The sequence below is a fragment of the Protopterus annectens genome, chromosome 13.part0 (genome assembly GCF_019279795.1).
Source record: "Protopterus annectens isolate FY-2018-M chromosome 13.part0, PAN1.0, whole genome shotgun sequence".
Classification (NCBI taxonomy): domain Eukaryota; kingdom Metazoa; phylum Chordata; order Ceratodontiformes; family Protopteridae; genus Protopterus; species Protopterus annectens.
In genome coordinates, this window is record NC_056747.1 from 442,666,482 (window position 1) to 442,693,338 (window position 26,857).

Below are 26,857 nucleotides of genomic sequence, written 5' to 3' on the forward strand. Positions count from 1 at the left end.
AAAATAATAGCCAACTAATAAGCCAACTAATTGAAGTATGATTAATGATTCACTGTTGTCATGCCAGTCTTCAAATAACTGAACATAAAGCACTTACAGTAATTTCAGTTCAGCTAAGTCTAGACTTAAAATACTGTATGCATCTGAACATGACTGAAGCAGGGTGAAATTCCCCAGGAAAAAAAAAAACAGCTATAACCTTTCAGATGCAGTTGCACAAGGCACATAACTCTTATCAGAACACTTCATGACTACATTCCAAAGGCGGCTTCCTTTTACTAGCACTTTACAAAAGAAATAAGGCAAATCCCTGATACCAAGTGAAATATGGCAAATCAGTTGGACCATACATTTGGACAGGTATATATCAAACGGAGCACTCTACTCAATTATGGGCCAGATAGAGGAGTAGACAGGTATAATAATATCCATAGACCTGGAGGAAATGCCCTTAGTAATCAGATGGGCTAAATAGGACTTCCTAACAAATGCACCTACATGATGGTGGAGAGAGGGCTCACTGTTGGTAAATGGGCCTAAAACTCTAGTAACAGTGTCTGTTTCAAGGGGAGTAAAACTAATGTGGTAACAGCATGGATGGCCCAGTTTGCCAAAGGACACGATACTGCACTTTTCTGCATTTAGGGTGACACCATGTTCACAGTACCATTTGTTTATGCATGTTAGTCACTTTTTCTTTGCCCCCCCCAGACCTTACCTGATGGCTTCACTACCAGCAACTAATGGGTATGTTTATTCTGAGGGTATGAGTGTTGGGCATTCCCATATGAGATGAGAGCCCTAACACCCATTCATTCCCGCATGGGAATGCTTATGTGCCCTCTATGTCCGTAATGACAGTCAGCTGGTAGGGAGCAGGCTGGCTTGTTGGTCCTTGTGAGGACATATTACAGTCTCACCCTGGGAACTGTCTCTCCCACTCAGCAGCTCCTCAGAGCTCACCATTGCTGTCTCCCAAAAGGAAGCATGCTCGCACATGCAGTTTCTCTCGTCTGCCTCACTGAGATGCACTGTGAAAGCCAAGGTTTAGTAGGTTCAGACTCCATCGGGTAACACCAAGCACTCCCAACTCTCTGTCACCCCTGTCACAAGACAAAGCCACCATCCTCACCCTTAGGCTGTGGGAGAGAGCAGCAGCTGCTCACTTCCATCCACCCTAACCAATTCCGATAGCCATCCAAGCCACTAGTCTGTCTCTGGTCATTTCCTGTGTAGTCATGGTTTTATCACTCTACACCAAAGAACTGGCCATGTTCGCAGAAGATCCATTTGCAACAGGATAAAATGGACAAGCTGGATAAAAGACAGAACAAGGTACAAGTGGTGGGGCAGTGTTGGAGAGCATGAAGGAATTCCAGATAGTTATCCTGTAGAGCTGAAATTTTGTTTTACAAATATAAGGACACAGGTGCTTTTAGTGCCTTCATCTAGTGAGGGCAGCTTGAACGTGCCACAGGTGTTGAAGCTTTGGAGTGATGGGGTGCTCTCAACTGTCTTCAACCAGGTCTCGATGATGATGCATGCATTATCAATCCATTCCAGGGTAAGGTGTCCTGTAAGGAGTGTTTTTTTGTAAAGGCTCCAGGGTTAATTCAACAAGATCTATCTTTTACCAAATAAAATTGCCAATGATCCAGCCTGATGTGATTTCAATGCTGACGTTAATCAAGTCTGTTATAATGTGTTCCTTGGTCTTCTAAATAAGACTTGTTAGACTGATAAGCCTAGAGTTAATGGGGTCAGTAGTAGGGCCACCTTTATGAAGTGGCATCACCACTGATGTACACACACTACTGGACCTGTAGGCAGGTTCAGGTTAAATAGCTTACGTAAAAGTTTCACCAGGGCACATTTATATCACTTAACAAACAGCTGGGTATGTTATCTAGTCTCATGGTGGAAGAATACTTGCGTCTTTTCCAGCACTTTCAATACATTTCTTAAGTGATGATGGTGGGTTTGTGAGCTACATGGATTGTAGGGCTTTAAATATATTTGTTACAATTGTCTTAGTAGATGATCTAATAGTCCTGCCAAGGCAATGTTTGGGGTGATGTTATTAAAAGTGAATTCCAAAACCTCACTGTAGAATTGATCATCACGTGTTCAAAGTAATGAGGAAATCATTCTATGTTGTGCAACTTATAAATAAAGGTATGGCATCAAAGTCCAAGGAAGTCATTGTTCCACTGTATTCGGCATTTGTTAGACCCATCACAGAGTAGAATGCCCCCTTTGGTATGTACCTAACCAGGCATATCCAACAAATGGAACATCCAGACAAAAGTTCCTCACTAGAAGAATACATGGTTTAAGTAAAATGTCCTATGCAGACTGCCTCTAGGCTCCATCCCTGTATTCTGTCTCTGATAGGCTTTTAAGGGGAGATTTATGCCCAACATACGGGACATTGTCAGACCGCACTCTGGACCTCCTACATATCTGAAAAAAGAAACAGCACCAGAATTACCCATTCTAAAGACTTAAACCTTGCCTGTGATATAAATAGGACCTGCTGGAGAGACAGATATGTAATCCCAGAGTTTACCCCATCTCTGGAGCAGGCTCACCATCCATGTGAAGCAGAGTTCCTCCCCAACCCAATTCAAGTGCAACTTTGACAATTGGATGGGGAACATGACATTCATCTCTGGTTTGGTACCTATATCTCTAATGGATGCAGGCAATCTGTAAATGGTTCATCTCCCAGGCCCTAGCTTAGAAATGCTTCATCTTCCAAGCCCCTGCTTCACTTACCAAGGGTATCAAAACTTGTCAGAGATTTGGGATAAATGGCTAGGCTTAAAAAGGTCATTGTGGTCGGTAGGCTAGTAAACACCTATGAACCTATAATTTAAAATTTGTGCACTTGAAGTTTTTGAATTCAGACATACTGGTTTCAGGAGGTTTAGACAGTTGCAAGGAAAAGGTCACTAGATTACAGCCTGATTCACATGGAGAGAGAGTTACTATGAGAGTTGTGCATAACGATGTTACATTTGTAAGTAGCAGGTCAAGAACATTTTGTTTTCTGTCTGGGGTAGTAACAATCTGGTCTACTGGATTAGTTATTATGTCTAAACACATTGGTGCATATCCTACATTAGTAGTGTAGGCAACTGAAAGGTAGTTAGTCTCCAAGAATGACAATGTTCCCTTTTATGAGGAGTTCATCTATGACTTTTAGGAACCTGACATGTTCTAGAACAGGGTGATAAACTGATTGATAGTAATTTTTATTTAGTGTAATTTGGAGTTTGATAAGTTCAATTTGTGGGTCTTCTGGAATCAGTCTACAGGTGACACGGTCTGACAAACATGGATAGGTCATTACAGTAGTATTTGACTGAAGACATAGTAGGCACTAAACCAGGTATGGAGAGAGGACTTTCTGGGCATTTAAACCAGGTTTCAGTGATTATACATACATGCATACCTTCCAAATGTCACTGCGCTTCAAGGTAGGGGAGCCTGTTGTCAAGACTTCTGGCACTGAGTAGAGCCACCCTAATTTGACACTGTTCTAACTTTGCCTAAAAAGGGGACTTTGGGGGCAGCAAAGGCTTTAACCAGTATACAGTAACCTTTGAAAAAGTGTAGCCCATCCTTTTTAAAGCAAGTAGGGCTGTCAGGCATTTCATTCCATGAGACAAACACTGAACCCTCCTAGAATGACACCAATTTTTAAACTGCTGCTGACAACGATCATCTTTTCTTTGTACCTAAGCATCATTCCTGGAGAAAGGAGGATTCCGGTCAGTATCAGGGTCTTGCTTCAATATGAGACACGGACCATGAGCTCAGAGAGGTCTCTCTGAATCTCCCTTAGGGTTTTTCACCCCAAATCATTCACTCCATATGTACAACCACCATGTCAAATTTATATTTGTCTGGTGCAAGGATCATAAGGGCCAATGAGACACCAAAGATCTTGGCAGCTGAAAGGCAACTCACTTTCAACCCTGATTTTGTCCATACCAGTCCACTGAGTGGAGAATGTGCACTTCTCACTATGGAGTCACCAGTCACTAAAATATTTTTTTTTTGTATGTGGTCTGGTGTATTGGAATTGAGACTCCGTCTCATGGTGACTCCTTGTTAAAGGTGAAAGACTGTGTGCTGTGATGTTTGATTTTAATTTTTGCCAAGACTCAATTCTTATGGATTTCTTCATCTCATCAGCATATGACATCACATTGTGAGGCAGGGGTGGGTGTACTGTGGGTGGTGTGTTACTTCAATGCTCAAAGTCTGTGCTTTTTGTGACAGTGAAGTCTCCATATCTTTTAAGTAATGGCACCTCTCAAGCATTAGCTATTCGTGTTTAGTGGGAGTTTATAACCTGTGAGTGTAAGGCAGCTGCCACACTGCTTTAGGAAGCCTAATGTTAGGAGGCTGGCAACAGAGGCAAAACAAGGAGGGTGACCTTCTATATTGCCCACTGTGAAGCAAAACTTAAATGATTTCAAAGAGAGCTGCAGAATTTAAATATGAGAGACTTACGGCCTACTGAGACTGTTACTGGCTAAGGGGTGGATGGTGCAGTTATTTATCTATGCCTACCTTTCTTGATCTTCTTTTCCTGGATTTTTTCGGCACTCATCCTGTATGCTTCAGACTGCTGATACTCTCGTAGCTCTTTCATATATTGCTGTTTCTCTTTCTCTGCCTCATCCAAGTACCTCTAAGAAGCAGAAAAATGCAGATACTTTTAAAGAGTCATAATTTAAAACAGTCAAATGTCGCATTTCTGTCAGTTGTCTAACAATATATCATCATATTAGCAACATGCGTCTCACTCAAGCTCAGTAGTGAACATCCTTCAATAAACAACTCTGATGAAACCCAACCCTCAAAACCACTACAATGCTCAAGGGTACTGGAACACAAAGCTGGGTCAGCAGACTGCCTCCATCATTCAGTAACACAGGGTCAGCAAAAATCTTTTTACAATGAATACTTTAAGCAATAAGAAATGCAGCTAGTGTTACTGAGAGCCTTATATAAACATATTTTCAATCCTCATGTAAAACCCACTCGGAAGACACAATTTCATTATCACAAATGGGAGAAAAGAGAAGACAAAACTAAGGCATATAAAGGCAGAACACAAACACCATTAGGTATTAGATGGTGCCTAGGAGCATTGTATCCCTCATCAAACTACTCCTTCAATTAAAAAAATATATATATAATGTACACACACACACACGATGCAATGTAAATTACAAAAGATCAGTTCCCTGTGCTTTCTCCTATTAACTTGGTGAACTTGGGCATCCTCAGGCAATGTAGCAACTGCCTCATGTACACTGACAATCCTCTCCTCTTACCTCTCAACACTCAGACTTGTGAGAGATGCACTTATACAGCTGGTCAAGAGGAGAAGGTCAAACACTTGTACCACACCACATGGAACACATAGCCCTCCAGAACACACACCAGCACTGCCTTCACATAAAAACACAAACCACACACCTACCTTTGCGGAGGCTCTCAATAGACAAGACAAACAGCAGAGACATCCAAGGCAGAAACATCCTACCACCACAACACAACACTAAATGAGGAGACAAAACTCTCCTAAACAGTGTGCCACTCAACCAAAGCCCCTAAGGCAAAACAGCATGCCCCAACACACTAGGTCACAGGTGACTCGATAGTGAGGCACACTGACGTCCCACTCACTAGACTGAATAAGGAGAAAGTAACAGTCAGCTGCCTGTCAGGTGCCAGGATCCGCCACATAAAGCACGCACTCAGGTCCCCCAACAACAGGTACAAATATGACTCTGTAACTGTACATGTGGATGTGAATGACCCGAGACATACCTCCTTGGACTACATGAAAAGAGACATGGAGGAGCTCTTGCATTATGTAGCCCAGGCAGGTATAACCCTAGCCCTGAGCAGCATCCTACCATCACCCAGAATGATACCACAGTACAAGCAGAAAATGACCGATTTCAACAATTGCCTAAGTTTTTGGTGTCATTCTAAAGGGGATCCAGTTCTTTCTGCCTGGGAAGACCTGACTGACAGACCTCGATGCTTTGCCAGAGATAGCCTGCATCTGTCACCCCCTGGGCTTCCGGATACTGGCAAAGGCTCTTGCCACCCCTATAGTGCTTTTTTTAGGCAGTGTTCCAAAGACCAAATTACCACTGTAACAGCTACAAACAAAAATGCAATCTGAGAGTCATGCTGCTCAAAGCTAGAAGTCTAAATCTCAAAATGCACTCCTTCGAAGCACTTCTTAAAATGGAGAACATAGACATTTGTGCTGTAACAGAGGCCTGGTTCAAGGCAGCAGAAAGTACCCCTGCACTACCAAGCTATAACTCATTCGGCCCCAGAACTTGGACCAAAGCTCCAAAGGGGGGGGGGTTTCCATATTCATAAAGGATGCGCACACCTCCAGACTGGTAGCCCAACATAACGCATCTGAGATACTTCAGGTGCAGCTAACACTGGGTAAGACAGCGATTCAGGTCGTAGCCTGCTATAGGTCCCCAACTATGTCCCAAGATTCACACTCCACGTTCCTAAGCACCCTGGCGAATATTAAGGTCCAACCTAACACTCTCATACTGGGCAACTTCAACTACCTCTCCATTAACTGGGAAAACTACTTTTGCACCAATATACTTGCCCAATGCTTTCTGGAAATCATTAATTCCAATGCTCTGGACCAGCTTGTTCTTACCCCCACTAGAGGTAGCAACATCCTTGACCTGGTCATTACTAACATGGGCGACCATTGCTCTACACCAATAGTCAACTCATCCCTGGTTAGATCCGACCACAAACTAATCACCTTGGAAATACACATCCCTCCCACCCCTCTCCCACAAAGGTAACCACCATGAAAAACTTCTCCAAAGCTAACTTTGGGCTCCTAAAAACAGAGGTGGCTAACTCCACTGCACCAATGCAAATGCAGAATAGTTGCATGACCGGCGAATCATACGCCAATGCACTGTACGAACACGTACATAAATGCATGGATCTTGCCATACCCAACAGAACTAAGATGCTCTCCTGAAAAAAAAAGGAGGCCAATCTGGTGGTCCCCTGTCATAAACAAAGTCTACAACAGAAGGAGGAAACTGGTGCGGAATAAGGTGAAGTCCCAAGACTGGAAAATCTTCCTTATCAGCCTCAACAAAAGGTTGAGATCCCTCATCAAATCCTCTAAAGCTAGCTATGAAAACAGAATTGCACCATATAGTAAAGACAACCACAAGGCCTTCTATAGTTATGTAAAGAATCTCCACAGCAATACCCAGACTTGCGCTGAGCTACTGCACAATGGTACCTCCTATACCGAGCCAACAGATATTGCCAATATACTGGCCGACAGATTCAGTGCTAACTTTACCCCCCCCCCCCCCAGGACCAATCACAACACCAGTAGATTGCCAGGCACCCAGTATTACTGCTGCACAGGTTAAACAGCACTGTCCAAGACCAAGAATACAGCTTCTATGACACCTGACAAAATCCCTGGCTGTGTTCTACATGAACTACAGAGTAACCTGGCACCTCACCTGTGTGCCCTGTTCAATCACAGCCTCACCTCAGGCTCTGTCCCTACCAAATAGCGCACTGCTACAGTCATCCCTCTCCACAAAAGAGGAGTGACTACAGACCCCGGGAATTATCACCCAATTAGCCTGATGAGTCTGATATGCAAAGCTATGGAACACATCATCATGGACTTAATAAACAAGGATATAGGGAATTTCCAAACTCTGGATCCTACACAGTTTGGTTTTGTGAAGGGTAGATCATGCCTGCTCAACTTGGTTGACTTCTTTGAGTCAGTCAACAGAGCTGTGGATGAAGGCAAGGTGGTTCATACAGCCTACCTTGATCTGGTCAAGGCCTTTAATGCCATTCCCCACTCGGGAATCATATAAAAACTCACTACGCTAAGCATCAACCCCTACATCACTAGGTGAGTTGCAAACTGGCTCACAGATAGAACTCACAGTGTAAAAGTAGCTGACTCCAAGTCAGACTGCCAACCAGACACAAGTGGAGTCCCACTGGGTCCTCTCCTATTTGGTATCTACTTCTCTGAAGTCCAGACCAGCACGAAGGGACTCTGGCTGACAAAGTTTGCAGACGATTGCAAGTTGGAAGCTATTATTAACTCCCCAAGTGATGTTGACATCCTACAGAAAGGCCTCAATGACACCAAATATTGGTGTCAGAACCATGGCTTTAAGCTCAATGCCAAGAAATATGTGTCATCACCCCCTTGGGAAAAACCCAGTTCCCTTGAATTACCACACTGATGGTAGTCCACTGAACACAGGAGTTATAAGACATCTGGGAACACAGGCTGACAGCAACCTCTCTTTTGACCACCAGATTGCCACTATGGTCAGTAAGTCCTTCTATGTGGCACATCTCATTGCTAAGGGTTTTGCATCCAGGAAGAAAGAGGTCATTGCCTCCCTCGACTCTTCCCTCATTAGGCCAGTCATCGAGTACAATGCCCCATCTGGCATATACCTCACTATACACCTGCAACAAATGGAAAGGCCACAAAAGTACCTCACAAAGAGGATCCTAGGCCTTAAATATTTGTCCTATATGGACAGACTCAAAAAATCACCAACTATTATCTGTCTCATATCGCCTACTTAGAGGCGATCTCTGCTTGACTTACAAAGCCATATCTGACCCACCTCTGTTAGAAATGCTACATCTAAAGAAATCCCAATCCCTCCACACCACACACACCAGAGACCCCAACCTCATTACCACAATCAACAGAACATGCTGGAGGAACAGGTTCATAACCCAGAGACTGCCCATGCTATGGAACAGACTTCCCATACATGTCAAGCAAAGCACCTCACTGGCCCTCTTCAACAGAAATCTTGAGGAGTGGATGGGAAATAGAAAATTCACCCCGGGGATCACTACAGTGGCTCTACTCAACAGAGGGACTAGGAACTAAGGTCAGGTGGCAAAACGCCAGGGTAATCCTATGGGCTAGACTTGTAAAGGCTCTAGGGTCATTAGCCTAGTACACACCAATGAACCTATGAACACACACACACACTGCCATCATTCTCTCTGTCTAACGCAAATGTCCATGACAGATATTTCTGCTGTAGGAATTTGTTGAATGCACTCAGGAGTGAACAAAAGGAGCAAAAATGAATGTTGTTCTTAGTGAGTGGATTATATAAGTGGTAGTGTATGAGAAATGGAGAGAGAGAGAGTGTGTGTGTGTGTGTGTGTGTGTGTGAGTGAGATTTATGTGTGTGTGTGTGTGTGTGTGTGTGTGTGTGTGTGTGTGTGTGTGTCTGCGCATGTGCTTGTGCGCATGGTCGTGGATTAAGATTACATTGAGGGCTAGGGAAGGGGATAAATTTTGCATTGTACATGTGCATTTGTGTGCATCTCGTTTACTGGTGCTGCAAGGGAAAGGTTTTTTTAGTAAGTTAATGTGTAGAGTTGGGGTTAAAACATGAATAACGTGGTGTGGGAGGGATATGGAGTTGTATTTCTTAATAACTGTTGCTTTTTTGATTTATGCATACATACATATATATTAGGGCTGCTGATTAATCGCCATTCACGAGTGCAGTTAATGTGGAAAATTTATCGGTGATTAAAATTTCTTATGCAACAGCTATGTGTGTTACTTAATTCACATGTTGTTAAGTAAGCAGCGCTGGGTCAGCTTCACTTCATCACTTCCCGTGTTGTTTCCAGTCTTCCTTTTGTGAGTGATAAATGGAAGTTGGTTCAAATGGGTCAAATGGAAAAACAGTATTCATCAGTGGCAAGATCATGGGGAAAGTGACCACTTTTGAGTTGGTTTAAAATGGAATAAAAGGTGGAAAGAACAATTTTGAATGGAAAGTTTGTTTTTAAAGCTACTGATATTGTGGTTTGCAAATATTGTAAGAAAGAGTTTAAATATCATTATAGCAATTAGTCGCTGAATTATCACCTGTGAACCAAACATGCATTTACTGCTCATGATGAGTCATGAACATTGGCCACATCATCAACTAAAGTTGAATCAGCGCCTCGCCAGACTACATCAGTTGAACATCAGGAGATGGCAAAACCAAAGGATCAAGGGAAATACAACAACAATACTAACACTATTGTAAGATGGATTGCTGAGAACAGTCAACTGATTAACACTGTCACTGATGAAGGTATCAAAGACATTATTCATGTCGCCAGTGGAAATCTGTCATATACTCTGCCTTCCAGATCAGTCATTAGCAATCAAATTGACAAGTTGTACAAGCGAGAGAGAGAGAGAGAGACAGAAAATATAAGTCAGGAGTTGAATTTGTAGTTTTAACAGGCAAATATTGGTAGTCCATGGCTAATGATAGCTCCTTTGGCATTACTTGTCATTTCATTGACAAAGACTGGGTTTCTCACTTCTTTGCACTGTACGTTAAGCAAACTAAAGAACAACACTATTCAGACTGTGCAGAGAAAGTACAGTTACGTACACTTGCCATAAATGTAGATGTTCGAGTGTATTCACTGTTGCAGTCATCACATTTGGGTTATATGCTTGCAGTAGCCCTCAGTCGGCCTGATTATCAAAGTCTTGGGTCCTGCATCTGTTGCTGTCTCATCTTCCGTGACGTCAGGTAGTCAGGGGTATAAAGCATGCAGCCGATGCCATTACATCAGTTTGTCTTGCCCCAGATGTCAGGTGCCCCCCTAATGGGAAGCAATTTTATATATATATATATATATATATATATATATATATATATATATATATATATATACGTATATATTATACATACACACATACATACAAGGTTATACCTCCAACAAAAAAGCAAATACACCAAAAAGCTTTTAAGCATAGTAAAGGAGAATAGAGGTATAGCCAAAAGAAGTCAGGGGGCTGGAGGGAGGGTAACCAGTACTGCAACAGGGAATACACTCGAACATCTACATTTATGGTAAGCGTACACAACTGTACTATATTCTTCATGTTTCACTGTTGCAGTCATCACATTTGGGTACATTCCCAAAGCTAAGGATGGGAGGAGGAATTTGGATAGCATTATGACCAGCTATAAGGCCCTGCAAGACTGCAGTGACAAAGCCAGCTCTGGATTTAGAGGAAATTGGCAAATGGTAATGCTTGGTGAAAGTATGTAAAGAACGCCAGGTAGCAGCTTCTAGGATGTCTCTGGTAGGGACACCTCTGAGAAAGGCTGTAGAGGTAGATGCAGCCCTGGTTGAATGGGGTCTGATCCCCTGTGGGATAGGTTTTCCATGGTGCTTAAAGCAGAAATGAATGCAATGGCCTATCCATTTAGAAATGGTTTGCTTTGAAATAGCCTTCCCCCCTGCCCCTGCAGCAAATGCCACCAGCAGTTGTTCATATTTCCTTTGAGGTTTAGTCCTGTATCTAAGTTTTCAGTGCACATCTAAGGAGTGCAGTATTCATTCTCCTTTGTTCTGTGGATTAGAAAAGAAGGTTGGCAAATGAACGGATTGATTAAGAGCCACACTGGATACCACTTTGGGCATGAAGGAGGGATTGGTCCTGAAGGACACCCGTGTCCGCATGAAAGATGATGAAAGGCTCCACTGCCATAAGGGCCTGTAATTCAAATACCCTTCTTGCCGAAATGATTGCTAAAAGGAAAGCTGTTTTCCAGGAAAGGAATTTTAGCTCTGCAGTTGCAGCTGGCTGAAAAGGAGGAAGAGTGAGTTTTTCCAATACAAAGTTAAGGTCCCAAGCTGGAGTTGGGGCTCTCCTGGGTGGCCTTAAGTTTTTGGTCCCTTTGAGGAACTTCTTGAGCAGTGGGTGAGAAAAGAGGGGTGGTTCTGTGTTGTAATGAGCTGAAATGGCTGAGGTGTGAATTTTGATTGAGGAAAAGGAAAGGCCCTTGTGAAGCATCTCAGTTAGGTATTGAAATATCCGAGGTAAATTGGGTACTGCTGTTGCCATCCCTTGAGTTCGGTTCCAGGCATAGAATCTTTTCCATTTTTCAGCATAAGATTTTCTAGTACTAGGCCTCCTTGCTTCCAAAATGACATTCAACACTTGTTTACTGAGGGATGGTAACGGACAGATTAGATAATTAACCAGGCTGCCAGGTTCAGGGTTTGATGCTGGGGGTGGAGAATCTGGCTCTCCTGCTGTGACAGCATGGTAGGGGTCTGAGGCAGGTGCCATGGGGTTAGCTGTGACACACTGCGCAAGAGGGGCTACCACTGTTGGCGTGGCCAGTCTGGTGCAATCAGTATCATCCTTGGTTTGTCCTGTTTGATCTTTAGTAGTACTTTGGAGAGAAGAGGCAGAGGAGGAAAGGCATAAACTGATAGACCTTTCCAACTGAAGGACACAGCATCCACTTTCCAAGCTTGTTTGTGGGGAGTCCTTGTGCAGAATTTGTCCAATTGGTAGTTCTGGGGGGAGGCAAACAGGTCTATATCTGGGCTCCCCCATTTGTTGATCAACATGTTGAAAGTCTTTGGTTCCAGTTTCCACTCGTGTGGGTCCATGAGATTTCTGTTTAGTTTGTCTGCCAGTGTATTTAGTTTTCCTGGCAGGAACTGAGCCTGTAGATGCACTTGGTAGCTCAATGCTGTGTTCCACAGAGCCATGGCTAGTCTCCAGAGGGGGTAAGAATGGGTACCCCCCCCCTGCTTGTTTATGTACCACATAAAAGTGGTGGTGTCCATCTTTATCATTAATTGTCCTGGAAGAATGTGGTCCTTGAAGACTGTCAGAGCATTCTGTACAGCTAACATTTCTTTTTGATTGATATGCAGGTGCATTTGACTTGGGTTCCATTTGTCCTGAATGCACTTCCCTGCCAGGTAAGCCCCCCATGCATAGTCCGATGCATCTTGTTGTTAGGGTTTGGGCGGCAGGGGGTAGAGTGAATGGTAATCCCTTGTTTTGGTGGCAGGTCTCTGCTCACCAAAGGAATTCTAACCACAGGCAAGGTATGATAGGAATCACTGCTTCTAGATCCTGAGAATGTTGACACTATAGACTTTTTAGATACCAATGCAGTTTCCTCATATGCAATCTTGCATATGGAATTAGTAGAATGCATGAGGCCATGAACCTCAAGGCTTGCAGTATTTGCCTTGCAGATAGCAGGGTTTTTGTGGCCACTAGTCTGAAGTAAATTTTCAAATGAATTTGTTTCTCTAGCTTGAGGAAAGCCATCTGGGAAGTTGTGTTTAAGCTTGCTCCCAGGAATATAATTTGTTGACAGGGTACCAGATGTGATTTCTTTTCGTTTATGGTGTACCTCAGACAAATTAACACCTTTTGTACAAATGCCAGATGATTCAGAAGTATGTCCTGGCTTTCTGTCTGAATTAGACAATTGTCCAGGTATGGGTATATTTGAATATTTCCTTGCCTGCAAAATACAATGACTGCAGCTAGGCACTTTGTGAACACCCTGGGCGCAGTAGATAAGCCAAAGGGAAGTGCAGAGAACTGATGGTGCATGTAGCCTGCTTTGAAGCGTAGGTATCTTCTGCAAGATTCCCTGATTGGGATGTGCAGGTAGGCTTCCTTTAAATCCAGTGTTGCCAACCAGGCATCCTTACCAAGCACAGAAGTAACTGGGGAAGAGTTAGCATCTTGAATTTGGAATCACCAAAAAGGTGTTTAAGGTAGAAAGGTCCAGGATAGGATGCCATGAATCGTCTTTTCTGGGTACCAGGAAAAGTCTGGAGTAGAAACCTTGTCCCTTTTCCTCTTCTGGTACAGTTTGAATAGCCTTTATGCTTAAGAGAGAGAGTACTTGCTTTTGAGCCTCTGCACACTGATTTGGGGGTAGATCTGGCCAACCGTTTGAGGTTGGTAAGGTGTGGAAGTGAAATCTGTATCCTTGGGAAACTATATTTAAAACCAATTTTTCCTGGGTAATGAGTTCCCAGTTTTTTGCCTGCAGAGCAATCTTTCCCCCTAAAGGAGCAGTCAGTTGAGAAGTGCTTGGAAGTTTTAAAATTAAGTCATTGAGGCAGTTTACCATAGGGGGAAGTCTTACTAATCCCTGACTTGGAAGTGGGAGTCCCCCACTGCTTAGTCCTGTGCGTACCCTGGGACTGAAGCCTGGGTGTTATGCTGGTTCTGGGTTTGGACTGAGAAGGCCTGGAAGAGGCAGGAAAGGACCATTTCTTAGAGGGTCAATGCCTACTAAATCTTGGAGGCTGTACTTGTAGGAAATCTTGAACAGTTTGCACAGATTTAGGTTTTTCCTCCATCTTTTTAAGAACTTTTTCTGCTTTGTTGCCAAACAGGCAGTCCTGATTTAAGGGAGCATCCAGCAATTTAGCTTTAACATGATCCGGCAAGGATTGCTCCTTAAAACAAACATGCCTTCTAAGTACAGACCCAGTGACAGCAACCCTGCAAGATGCCTCTAGAGAATCAAAACCACATTGCAAAGTATGTTTTCCAACCTGTTCAGCAGAATGCATTAAATCCTGTAAATCCTTGTTTTCAGCACAATCAGGAATCAACATCATTTTCTGTTTAAGCAATCCAGTAATATGCTGCTGATACTCTGAAACTGGCAATTTAAGACCCTAATGGCCAAGGTTGCAGAAGTGTATACCTTCTTACCCCATCTATACAGCACCCAGGAGTCTCTATCAGAGGAGGTAGGATTTTTGGCAGTAGTAGCCTTAATGCCTTTGGGTCCCTGTGAAATGGTGTCAGGATCCGCAGTAGGATTTTTAAAAAGGAACTTGTAAAAGTCAGGAACCCTGTAATATCCATCAGGTTTTCTGGGAGCAGGAGGTAAAGAGTCAGGGGCCAAGCTAGATTCCGAAAAGGTATCATCAACAATGTCTAGTACAGGAGGGATAGCTAAAGGCCTGTGCTGAGGCAGGAGTAAGAAATCCCTAAGCCTCTTTTTAGAATCAGAGTAATCCTGGCTTTCCAGCGAAACTGCTCCCTAAGAGTATGCAAGGTTTCACCAAAAGAGAAATCCTCTTTTGGGGGGGGGGGTAGAGTCCTATGCGTCAGAATACTCATAAGTAGATAAGGGTCAATCCTGTTCATTAGAGGAAACAGAAATTTCAGAATCCTGGTCAGAAGTATCATAAGCAAATTCAGTTCTAGGTATCAGAGGAGGAAGGTTGGCTTCCCCTGATTAAAGTAATAAGGTCTTTAGCCATTCTTATTGTTTGTTTTTTAGGCATAGAGGCCTGACCATGCGGTCTGGGCATGGTTCGAGTTTTAGGCCTTGAAAAAGAAGAAGATGGCGTCGGTTTAATATGCAAGTCAGTAGGCCTGAATACACCCTCAGAAACCGGTGCCTGCACAGCGGGTCCAGACCCATCCAAGGTAGAGACATCCACAGGTTCCACAGTTGAAGCATCTCGCGGCATATCAGACTGCCTGTGAATCTGAAGTGGTGGGTATCAGGGGCTGCGAAAGTGCCTGAGTACCGGCGAACTGGCGACTGACTTAGGAGAAGCATTGTCGGCAGCTTTGGACCTAGGCGACCTGTCTCTGTCTTTGTCTTTGCATTTTTTCATAATGTCGGTAGTCGAATGGCTTACCGAAGACATATCTGGATAATTGAACAGAGTACCAAAATATTTAGAAGCGAAAATATACAGATGATGAATAGTTTGTTGCTTAAATAAGGCACAAAACCGACAGTGAGGTATGTTGTGGTCAGGGCCTAGGCAAGGAATACAGTACGAATGAAAATCTTTATGAGGTATTTGCTTTCCACAAGTAATACAATTATTGACTTTTACTGACATTGTTTTAGAGCAAGAAAAAGTTTCCCCACCGGGGTACTTCGCTTTAGTTGAAGACTTCAGTTCTGAAACTCGAAAACGAAAATTTCAGGAGTCGGACGACCGTTACTTGCGAACTGCTTCTGCTTCAGGCACCGCACGGCAAGAAAGACTGATGTAATGGCATCGGCTGCATGCTTTATACCCCTGACTACCTAACGTCATGGAAGATGAGACAGCAACCGACACAGGACCCAGGACTTTGATAATCAGGCCAACTGAGGGCTACTGCAAGCAGATAACCCAAATGTGATGACTGCAACAGTGAAACACGAAGAACATCTTTTCATCAGTGGCACAATCATGGGGAATTTATCAGAAAGTGACTACTTTTGGCACGAACACAGCACATAATGTGACAGCTGCTCTAGGAAGACCAGCATTTCTGAACATGTCCTGTGCAGCACACAGCCTTCAGTTGTCTACAAATAAAACAGATGCAGAGTCTGCAACTGAAGGCCTCCTAGCTAAATACCACAAAATTGTGGGATACTTTAAATACAGTAGTCCTGTGAACAGTGTTGAGTTGACAATGCAGCAGGTGCAACTGTATCAGCAAAAGGAAAAGTTAATTCAGGATTTTCTCACACATTGGAATTCATCTCTTCAGATGATCGAATGACTTCTAAACAACAAAGAAGCTGTGCTGAAAACTAATACAGCTAAGCCACAAACACAGGCTCACTCTACCAACGGAGACAGAGTGCGAGAAACTGTGTCTGATACAAACAGTTCTCAATCCCCGTCGCTACGCTACAGAATTACTGGGCGGAGAGCAGTACATTTCCTGCTCAATGATACTTCCAACCCTCTGTTACCTTGAATTCGAAATGGTAGTATCTGATGATGACCCTGCTAGCATTATACATTTCAAAGAAGCATTTTTGACTCATCTAAAACAATACAAACTGAACCTCAACCTTTCGTGGTTAGAAAATGCGATTGAACTGGACCAATGTTTCAAAAATCTTAAAGCTTGAAAAAGGACAAAAGACACAAGGTTTAGCAAGAGCTATAAGCTCTTGTGGAACATTCTGATCAACATGGTAATCAACTAGAAGAAGAACCACCCACAAAGAGACTGCGAATGCATGAACATTCATCAGATTCTGAAGATGAGCCACTGATGTCTCTCTCCTCCTCTAAGACAGCAGTTATCGAGTGATACAGACTTGAGAAACAAAATGACTGACTTCAATCCATGTGGAAGCTACATAAGGACAATTACCTAGTCCTGGCTAAGTTAGCCAGAAACTGTTCATCACCCCCAGCCACTAGTGTCCCTTGTGAATACTTATTTTCAGTGTCTGGATACGTTGTCAATTAAAAAAAAAGAGCATCCCTTGAACAATTATTTTAAATAAACTGGACTGCCTAAGCAATTGGCTGAAAAAATAATTTCATTCTCAGTTTATATCAAAAAGTGCTAGACTAATATGCTTGAAGGAAAAAATGTCAATTAACATGCAGTCAGTTTTGATTAAAACTTTTCATCAAGCAATTCCTATTACATTTTTTAATCGAACAGCAGCCCTAATATATATATTCAACATACTTATGCTGCATTCTTACCCTCGTCTCTTTACTGCTACCCTAACACTACCCGCTATTTTCCTTCTACTTTCATTTCCAATCTCTCCTAGTCTACCTACCTGAACAAACATATTTAGCCATCAGTGTAGGTTAACTGTAATCTGTTTTGAAACTGCATACCCACTGTACAGTTTTCCAAAGAATGTTAACTGTTATCAGTATTGTCACTGTATACTTGCTGTCCATTATTAAATACTCTTCTTCATGTCTCACTGTCCTAATGTGTATGCGTTTGTCAGAACAAGTCAGTTGGTAGCAATTTATTTTTTTTTTTCTGTCCAATGTTCATCCAATGTTCATTGTGCAACCAAAGGCTGAACATTCTGTTACTGAAAAACTAAGGAGGAATGCATTTTGAATTAGATTCAGCTACTAACCTCATAGTGTTGTTCTGCTGCCAGATGAACACTTATGTATATTTCTAGTAAAAAGATTTCACATCCTTCATCCCAAGAAGGTTTTACATCCTTTTTTGTATACATTTCTTGCTTTCTAGAAAGTTTGTAGGCATGTCCATGTTTGCGTCTCAGTATATCAGGGTGTCCATCAGAACAAATCAGCTCCTTCAAAATTGAATGAGCTCTCCCACACTCCGTTCACAACCAAAAAACGGTTGCTGTGGTACTGAAGATGGAATATACTGGGTAGAGCTGCTATTCTTACAGTGCTGTTATGCTGCCAGCTGTACAGTTACAAAGTTTGGATGAGAGACAATTCAGAAGCATAAGAGCCACTCTTATGTCTGTTTCATGTTATTGAGGGGAGGGGGGGCTGTCTGAGAGGGGTCTGTACTCTGTCGTACTTAAATGGGGTGTATATATTTTCTGCAACACTCAAGCTATTTAGTGCAATGTGTTAAGTGGGTCATAGTTAATAAAAGTAGCTTTCACAGTGAATTTACTTATTTTTTTGTATTATTGAGTGTTTTGTGTGGCTGACCCTCAATTTACTGTCAGTCAGTCATGAGCACAAATGTAACGGTAGAAACATTAGACACAAGGGCTTAATTTTAAAGTGCCACATAGAACCGACACTTTAATGTGAATGGGGGTGAGGGATACACAAGACACCAGGGATTTATCCCTAAAGTGCTGTATCAACACCAATGTTACGAACGGGACCAGGGGTGGGGGGGATACACCAGATACCCAGGAATCCTTTAAGTGATGTGATGAAACTAACATTACAAGAGGGATTAGGGGGGTAGGGATACACTACACATCAGGGAATGCATTAAGTACAGTAATTGCACAAATGTTACAACAGGGATTGAGTGGGTGGGGTTCCACACCAGAGGTCAGTTCCTCATTGGTCAGATCCGACCACAAGCTAATCACTCTAGACATCCACATCCCGCCCCCCATTAGGGAAACCACCATAAAAAAATTTATCCAAAGCCAACTTTACGCTTCTTAAGACAGAATTGGCAAACTTCATGACACCCATGCAGACGGACAATAGAGGTACGACTGCTGAATCCTACACAAATGCACTTTATAAGCACTTAACACGAGTGCATGGATCGTGCTATCCCTAACAGAACCCAAGATGCTAGCTGCCATAAACAAACTCTACAACAGAAGAAAGAAACTTCTGTAAAAAAAAAAAAAAAAAAAACAACAGTAAAATCCCGTGATTGGAGGAACTCCCTGGTCAGCCTCAGTAAGAAGCTGAGATCTCTCATAAAATCCTCCAAAGCTAGTTACGAAAACAAAATCATCGCTGTTTCTAAAGACAACCACAAAGCATTCTATAGCTATGCCAAGAATCTCAACGGCAACACACAGATCTGCTCTGAGTTGCAGCACAATGGCACTAAATATACAGAATGAACTGATATTGCCAACATCCTGGCAGATGCTAACTTTACCCCCCCCTCACCCCCTAAAGGGCCCATCTCTATACCAGAAGAATGCAAAGTTCCTGTAATCACAGCTGCACAGGTAAAAACCACACTCTCTAAAGCATAACATCCATGGGACCTGACAACATCCCAGGCTGCGTTCTACATGAATTACAGAACGAACTGGCACCCCACCTAAGTACCATGTTCAATTATAGCCTCACCTCAGGTTTTGTGCCCACTGAATGGCACACAGTGACATTTATCCCACTCCACAAAGGGGGATCCATCACGGACCCCAGGAACTACTGCCCCATTAGCCTGACAAGCCTGGTCTGCAAGGACATGGAACGTATCATCATGGAACTTATAAACAAAGACACTGGTAATCTCCAAACTCTGGACCCCACCCAGTTTGGGTTTGGAAAAGGCACATCATGTCTCCTAAACCTGACAGACGTCTTTAAAGCAGTCATCAAAGCCGTAGATGAGGGTAAGGTAGTTCACACAGCCCATCTAGATCTTGCCAAGGCTTGACACCATCCCCCACTCTGGAATTATAGATAACTCACTAAACTATGTATAAATCCCTATGTCACAAGATGGGTTGCCAACTGGCTCACTGACAGAACCCACACTGTGAAAGTAGCAGACTCCAAATCCAACTTCAGACCAGTGACAAGTGGAGTACCACAGGGTTCAGTCCTGGGTCCTCTCTTATTTGGTATTAACTTCTCTGAAGTACAGGCTAACAAAGAAGGTCTTTGGCTAATGAAGTTCTCAGACGACTGAAAACTAGGAGCCATAATCGAAACTCCTAATGATGTGGACATCCTACAAAAGGACCTCACTGAGACAGATGCCTGGTGTCAAAGCCATGGTCTCAAGCTCAATGCCAAAAAGTGCATTGTCATCCTTTTTGGTAAAAACTCTGTACCCATGAACTACCACATAGGTGGTAGTCTACTTAACACCGAAAGTGTGATAAGAGACCTTGGGACACAGGTGGACAGTAGTCTCTCCTTTGATAATCACATCGCCACAGTAGTCAGGAAATCCTTCTATGTGGCACACTTCATCACAAAAGGTTTCTCATCCAGGAAAAAAGGTAATTGTTCCCCTCTACTCATCACTCATTAGACCATTATAGAGTACAACGCCCCTTTTGGTATGTACCTCACAAGACATCTACAACAACTGGAAAGGCCGCAGAAATACCTCACAAAGAGGATTACCAGCCTCAAACAGATGCCCTACACAGACCGTCTCAAAAAACTCCAGCTTTACTCTATCACATATCGCCTACTCAGTGGCGATCTCGGTCTAACATATAAAGCTATGTCAAACCCAGAGCTGTTGGACATGCTCCACTTAAAGAAATCCCAATCCCTCTGAGCTACACGCTCTAGGGACCTAAACCTTGTCACCACAATAAATGCTGGAGGGATAGATTCCTGTCCCACAGACTTCTCATACTCTGGAACAAACTACCTATCTATATTACACAAAGCTCCTCATCAGCACTCCAAGAAAAATCTTGATGGTTGGATGGGAAATAGGAAATTCACCCCAGGGATCACTTCTGTGACTCTGATCGACAGGGGCACAGGAAAATAATTTTCTTGGGTGGCGAAAGCCAGGGTACCTTTTTGGCTAGACTTATATAGGCCCTAGGGCCATTAGCCTAGTATCTACATATGAACCTATGACACCAAGGATAAGAGCCATAACTCCCTTCCATCTTTCAAAACCACACTGAAAGACTTCCCAGCCAAAATCGATCTCTGTTCTTGCTCAAAACCAGGATAAGCTATATCCCTAAATGTGAACAAGTACCTTTTCATTCCTTATACCTCCTTATTCTCCCTTTTTCACTTACTTCCTTACGGCTATCGGATTCTCTTCTTTGACTTTCTCTCTAAATATACCATAAACCTGTTCCCTCAGTTCATATTACAGTTCATGTTTGTATTAGACTAATTTACATTTAATTTCTCTACAAACTGCCTAAAATTTCTTTAAATATTAAATGATATCATATAACTTTTATCAATTCTTAACCAAAGTTTTTATATTGCATCTAATTTGTTATTATTTAACTGCAGACATTTTTGTTTTATTTTTGAAGATTGTAAACTTACTGTTCTTAAAATGTTTTGTAATTATTTGGAGTTTTTCTCTCCAGGCCTCCACTGAAAATGGGCTTCTACACAATCAGATTTTCCTGGTAATCAAATGTCAATAAATAAATAAATAACGGCATATTCTTCATAAGGGTGATGGGGAGACCACTACACCACCAAGGATAACTCTTTAAAGTGCTGTGATGGCACTGACAGTGCAATAGGGATTGGGGGGGGGGGAATACACTATACACCAGGGTCTAATACACATCTATTGTAATGGCACTAAAATATCATGGGTGTGCATCATGGTAGTAACTGAGATTAAGGAAACATGCAAGTTAACTGATAATGAGGTCTTACCTCTTTGTGGTTAGCATGCTCCTGAATCACAAATGGGCGAGTCACGCTGGAAGGGCCTTTCTAGCATGAGGTGTACACTTAAATGAATTATTTATATACTTGGGGGGGGGGGTGTTGCACTAATCACACTTCCAAACTCAGGAATTTTAACAGCCACTAACCTGTTTGTCACCAGGGACGAGTTTGCTCCATTCGGCTCCCAACATCTTGGTGATCTCAGGGAATGGTAGATCAGGGTGCTGCATCCGGATCTGCTCCCTTCGCTCATTCAGAAAACGAACATAACCAGTCACAGGAGCTTTTGGACCATTTGGGAGAACTTTTTTCCTCTTCTTTCCTTTAGGCCAGCCTCGCTTCTTCACTGGCTGTAAAACACAGTTAAAAAAAATGGCACTTGCATAAAAAGGCTTCACTACAAAAACAAAGTATGTCAAACGAAAACAATGTAGGCGGAGGATAGGATAGGATAGGATAGGTATGTGATGATGCACAAAAGGGATGAGTATAAATCTTGGGAACATAGTCATCTTAAAACACAGGGACCATTTTCTCTCACAATCTGTGACCTTAAAATTCGATACAACCACTGTGACAACGTGGCATCACAGAAGCCTAACATTGTTTTAATTAAATGAGAAGACTGCACTGTTTAACACACTACAACAAAAAATAAGACCTGGAACGCTATACTGCTCCACAGATTACTGAAATTGGCAAACAAAACATCACATTTGGAAAGTAGTCTAATACACTGGTTAATGTATCAGATTAAAAAAAAGAGACAGATAAATCACCAAAAACTTGGCTGGCTATAATGCAGCCGTTATAAAATCCACAGGTGATGATGCAGCCTGGTTAATGGTGAAACTGTGATATTCAATATGGAATTGTAGCTAAGGACATCAACATAGGTCAACAAAAAACAATCTCCAAGTCACTACAGTCCAACAGACTATCACTAAATCCCTCACTAACATTGTTTCTCAACTTCATAACACTATTAAGATAAATTTATATACAGAAGTAATTTATTCCATCTCTCCCCTGCATGGATGCCTAAGGAATCACTCTGGTTAAACTTACAATTCCAGTTATAGCAAAACAGGAGGTCATTATTTCTGGTAGGGCTAGAATGCAAGTTAAAAGTGATATCTAAAGTTACACGTTACTCCATTGTGTAGACATTAACATATCCATATTAAATCAGCCCTGACAAATCTGCAGTAGACTGAGTAAAGTTTTAATTCCCTCACATGATCTTCATTTTTAAAGTTCCCTAGATGATCTTATTATTTTACTAAAATACTTTTGGGCAAGCTAAACTTTAGTTACATAGTTTAAGAACGAACACAGAGTCATGCTCTTGCACTGACCTTTTCACTGTCTTGTACAAGAGGAAGAGAACAGCTAAAACTAAGTGTTTAGAAGCAAATGAAAACATTAGTCTCATTATACTACAGCATTCCTTTCTTTGTACATCTACAGCTTCAGAGGCACTTACTGGGCTACTGATCTGAGATCTTAAGATGACTAGCCTTACATTCCCATGGTAGTTTTTTTAGTCCTTACATTTTGTGTATGACTAACCCAAAGATGGACAGAACATGGACATTTTGGGACATTAACTTGCTGTTCCATAAAGAATATGGGTGCTGGGTGACTTTACAGTTTCCCACTGGCTGTCCTCTCTTCTGTTTTAATTAATGCAGTACTCGGTTAAATGCACAAATACATTTACAGGACCTTCACAACTGAAGTCATCAGTTACTACAGCACCCAGATTAGTGCAGTTATTACAGACAGGCAATAACTGGTAGCCTAAACTGTAAGGATAATCTTAGTTATAGCCTCCAATATGAAGTATTTTACTTTTTCTGTTAATAAGAGTGACCTCATTTTTATACTCCTTAAAATATTCCTTTCTTTTTTTTTTTTTTAAAGTTTTAACACATTTTTTTTAAAGTTTTAAAAAATTTTCTATTGTTCATTTATCTCCCAGTTTGTCTTGTCTTACACCCTCACTAGCAGTGTCCCAAGTGCTGTCACATTACCTCCACAAGACTTACCTTGTTGATGTTGCTCTCTGTTGCAGGAGTGGAAGGTGTACCCAGTTGTCGATGCAAGGCCTGTGAAGAGTTCGTCATTGTCTTACAGTTGGGCGTGCTTTTCTGCAGATTTTCTCCTGGGACCTGTGGAATATGTAACAGGTGCATTGAGTCACTTCCAGTTGTGCAGACACTCCATGTACCCTGAATCTGGAACTCCTGCCCTTTTCTGGTGGATTTTCTGGCAACATTCTGGCAAAAAGCAAACCAAAGCATCCCCTTTTCCAAAATGTGTGCTTTTGGGGGGGGGGGGGGGCACAACCCTATGACTGCAGTTTTCATCCACACTCAATCGGTTCCCAGACAACTTGCATTCATTTCTGAACAAATAATGCCAGCAAGTCAAGAGGCACAAAACCTCACAACTCCATCCTGTACTAGCAGCATTCCTGTTCGGTCTCAATACAATAGTTAAAAACACAGAAATGCAGTACAAAGATTACTTCTAGAGCCTAAAGTACCAAAATGCTGCAGTAGGTGTACTAAGGATTAAGACACATCACTTCAAAGACTACAAGTAAAGAGATGAGATACTGTAGTAAGACTATACTTGTATCACACAATCATGGTTGCAATGACTGGCAAATCACTGCATTTTATTATTACTCATTCACGGAAAGATTCAAAACTATTCATTACCCTTACTGAAAATATGAAAATCCTAGCTTTGTCTCTAGAAATATCTTTGTACTGACACAGGCTAGGGGCAGAATACAGCAGTAGAATGAAACTTGCTGGGGCCACCCAACCAGCTGCAACAAATGATAGCAGACAAAGGTAGGGGACCCAGCCTCTCTGTCCACATGTTCTCTTTGGTACAAGAAAGAGCATGATTTCAAAAGTTCTATCCAACTCATTCAAGAAAATGTGAATCCTGCCATCAAAACTTCATAACCTTACAAACCTACTTGTAAAATCACAGACTCTCCAATTAAAAGATACACATTTTTTTTCCATTTTTCTTCTAAAATGTTTTGTGAAAATATACTTCTCATTAAAATCCAAAAAAAGAGAAGAAAAATAATAAAAAGGATTCTAAAAAACATAAAACAAGGTAGGCAAAATGTCAATGGTAAGGCCACAGGAAAGACTTCTAAAAAAGGAGCTAAAACCTGTGGCTGTGAACAGCAGATTAAGGTAGATACTACCAGCAAAAAACTACATCACATTCCTGTCCATCCAATAATGTCTCCCAGAGGCAGCATGTACACAGTAAACAGCAGATACCAACACATGAGCCCTGATACATTCTGTAACTTAGGAGGCTAAGACATTTCAGACAGCATTCAGGTGTTTAAGAAGGATACTATGTTCTACCATGTCAAATGCCACACACACACACACACACACACACACACACACACACACACACACACACACACACACACACACACACACACACACACACGTCACCGAGAACCAACACAGAGTAACACCACCAACTTCCTTTCAAGAGGACAGTTAACCATTTTAATAATGACGGTCTTAGTGCTGTGAATCCACAATGTAAAGGACCTCTGGGTTTAGAAGTACCAAATATAATCTGGGTTGCTTGCCTTCCACTTCATCAACAGTTTTCCTAATAAAGGAAAGACTAGAGAGGAGACAATAATTGTTCAAGCTGCTCGTATACAAAGATGGTTCCTTGAAAACTAGGACCACAAATGCCTATCCCTGATCTCAGATAGGGTAGGGCAACCATTAAAACAATAAGACTGAAAACCTCCAAAACAAGATAAAATCAGTTTGATCTAACCATAATCCAGTCTACAGGTGGAGTACCAAAATCATACAAGTTACTGAAATTTGAAATATGGACATAATGAACATCTGTACCATTTTTAACCCAGGGTACTTTATAAATTATCTAGTCTGGCACTTGGCACAACGGATTAGGGCTCTGAGCTGTTACGAACCGCTTCATGTTGTCAAAGGCAGAGGGTTCAGTTCCTTTTACTTGTCTACTCAGTAAGTCTCTTGATTGGACAGTGCTTCCAGCTCACTCATGAAAGGGACACGTCTCATGACTCGCTCAGTTAACAAAATATGTAAAATAAAATAAGAAGTCTTCTTAAATATGTCAAGAAAAGCATAATCTCATGGAGGCTAAAAAGCAACAGCACTAGAATTCAGAACCTTGAAAAGAAACTACATGAACAGACTGAATCCATTCATCCCTCCACAACTACTTTTTCCCATTTTTGCATATGGGGTTTGGGGTGTCACATCAACATTGACAATTACCAAGAGCCAATATTCACACCACTGGGTGGCTAGCGGCTAGCCCTGCCATGGCTGTTTTTTTCCGTACCATGTACACACATATACACTAATACTTACTCCCAACCTAGTGTCAGATCCACCTACTGTAAGTCTGTGGAATGCGGGAGGAAAGCAAAGCACCCAGAGAAAACCCACAAGAAGGGCATGCAGACTTCACACAAAAAACACTCCAGCCAAGAATCAAACTGGACAACCTCTTGCTGTGAGACAACAACACTACCTGCTGCACCACGGTGCCATCTCTATTTGATTCTGTAGCAAATTATACAGGCTCAACATCAGTCCAGATGCTAAACTCACAAAGAATCCAATTTTGGTAGTTGTAAATTGAGTCCAAAAGGAAATCATGCAGCCCTGTAGTAAAATCTTTAACTTCTTAAGTAGAAGGAAAATAATAAGAAACCTATTATTTGATCCAGTTTCCATGACAGTCTCACAGGGGCTGGTTGATCCATAAATAAAATCAGAACAATTTCAAGTACATATCAATAACAGACAAGTATTGTCATCCCTAAAATTTAACCTGGTCTTTGGAACAGCATAATAAAGACCGTTTGGAAAGGTCTGCCACTAAATGGGGATCCAAGAAGTGTTTATGGTGAAGATAATGAAGCAAGTCAGATATAATCTTCAACTTTACATTAGTGTCCAGGATCCGGTTATGGGGCTAATGGAGTACTGTCCTGCATCATTAATGGCCTTAGAGAACAACTGCATGT

The 26,857-nt window shown here is 42.0% G+C and overlaps 1 protein-coding gene across 3 annotated transcripts in view; it reads right to left on the reverse strand.

Moving 5' to 3' along the window:
• HMG20B (high mobility group 20B) overlaps window positions 1–26,857 on the reverse strand; it is a 197,150-nt gene that overhangs the window by 120,117 nt on the left and 50,176 nt on the right. For all 3 annotated transcript variants that reach the window (XM_044054088.1, XM_044054089.1, XM_044054090.1), the window contains exons 4-6: window positions 23,817–23,939; window positions 21,912–22,115; window positions 4,585–4,705 (exon numbers count right to left, since the gene is read on the reverse strand). In XM_044054088.1, the coding sequence (XP_043910023.1) occupies window positions 4,585–4,705; window positions 21,912–22,115; window positions 23,817–23,939 (448 nt within the window). The remainder of the gene's footprint in view (window positions 1–4,584; window positions 4,706–21,911; window positions 22,116–23,816; window positions 23,940–26,857) is intronic.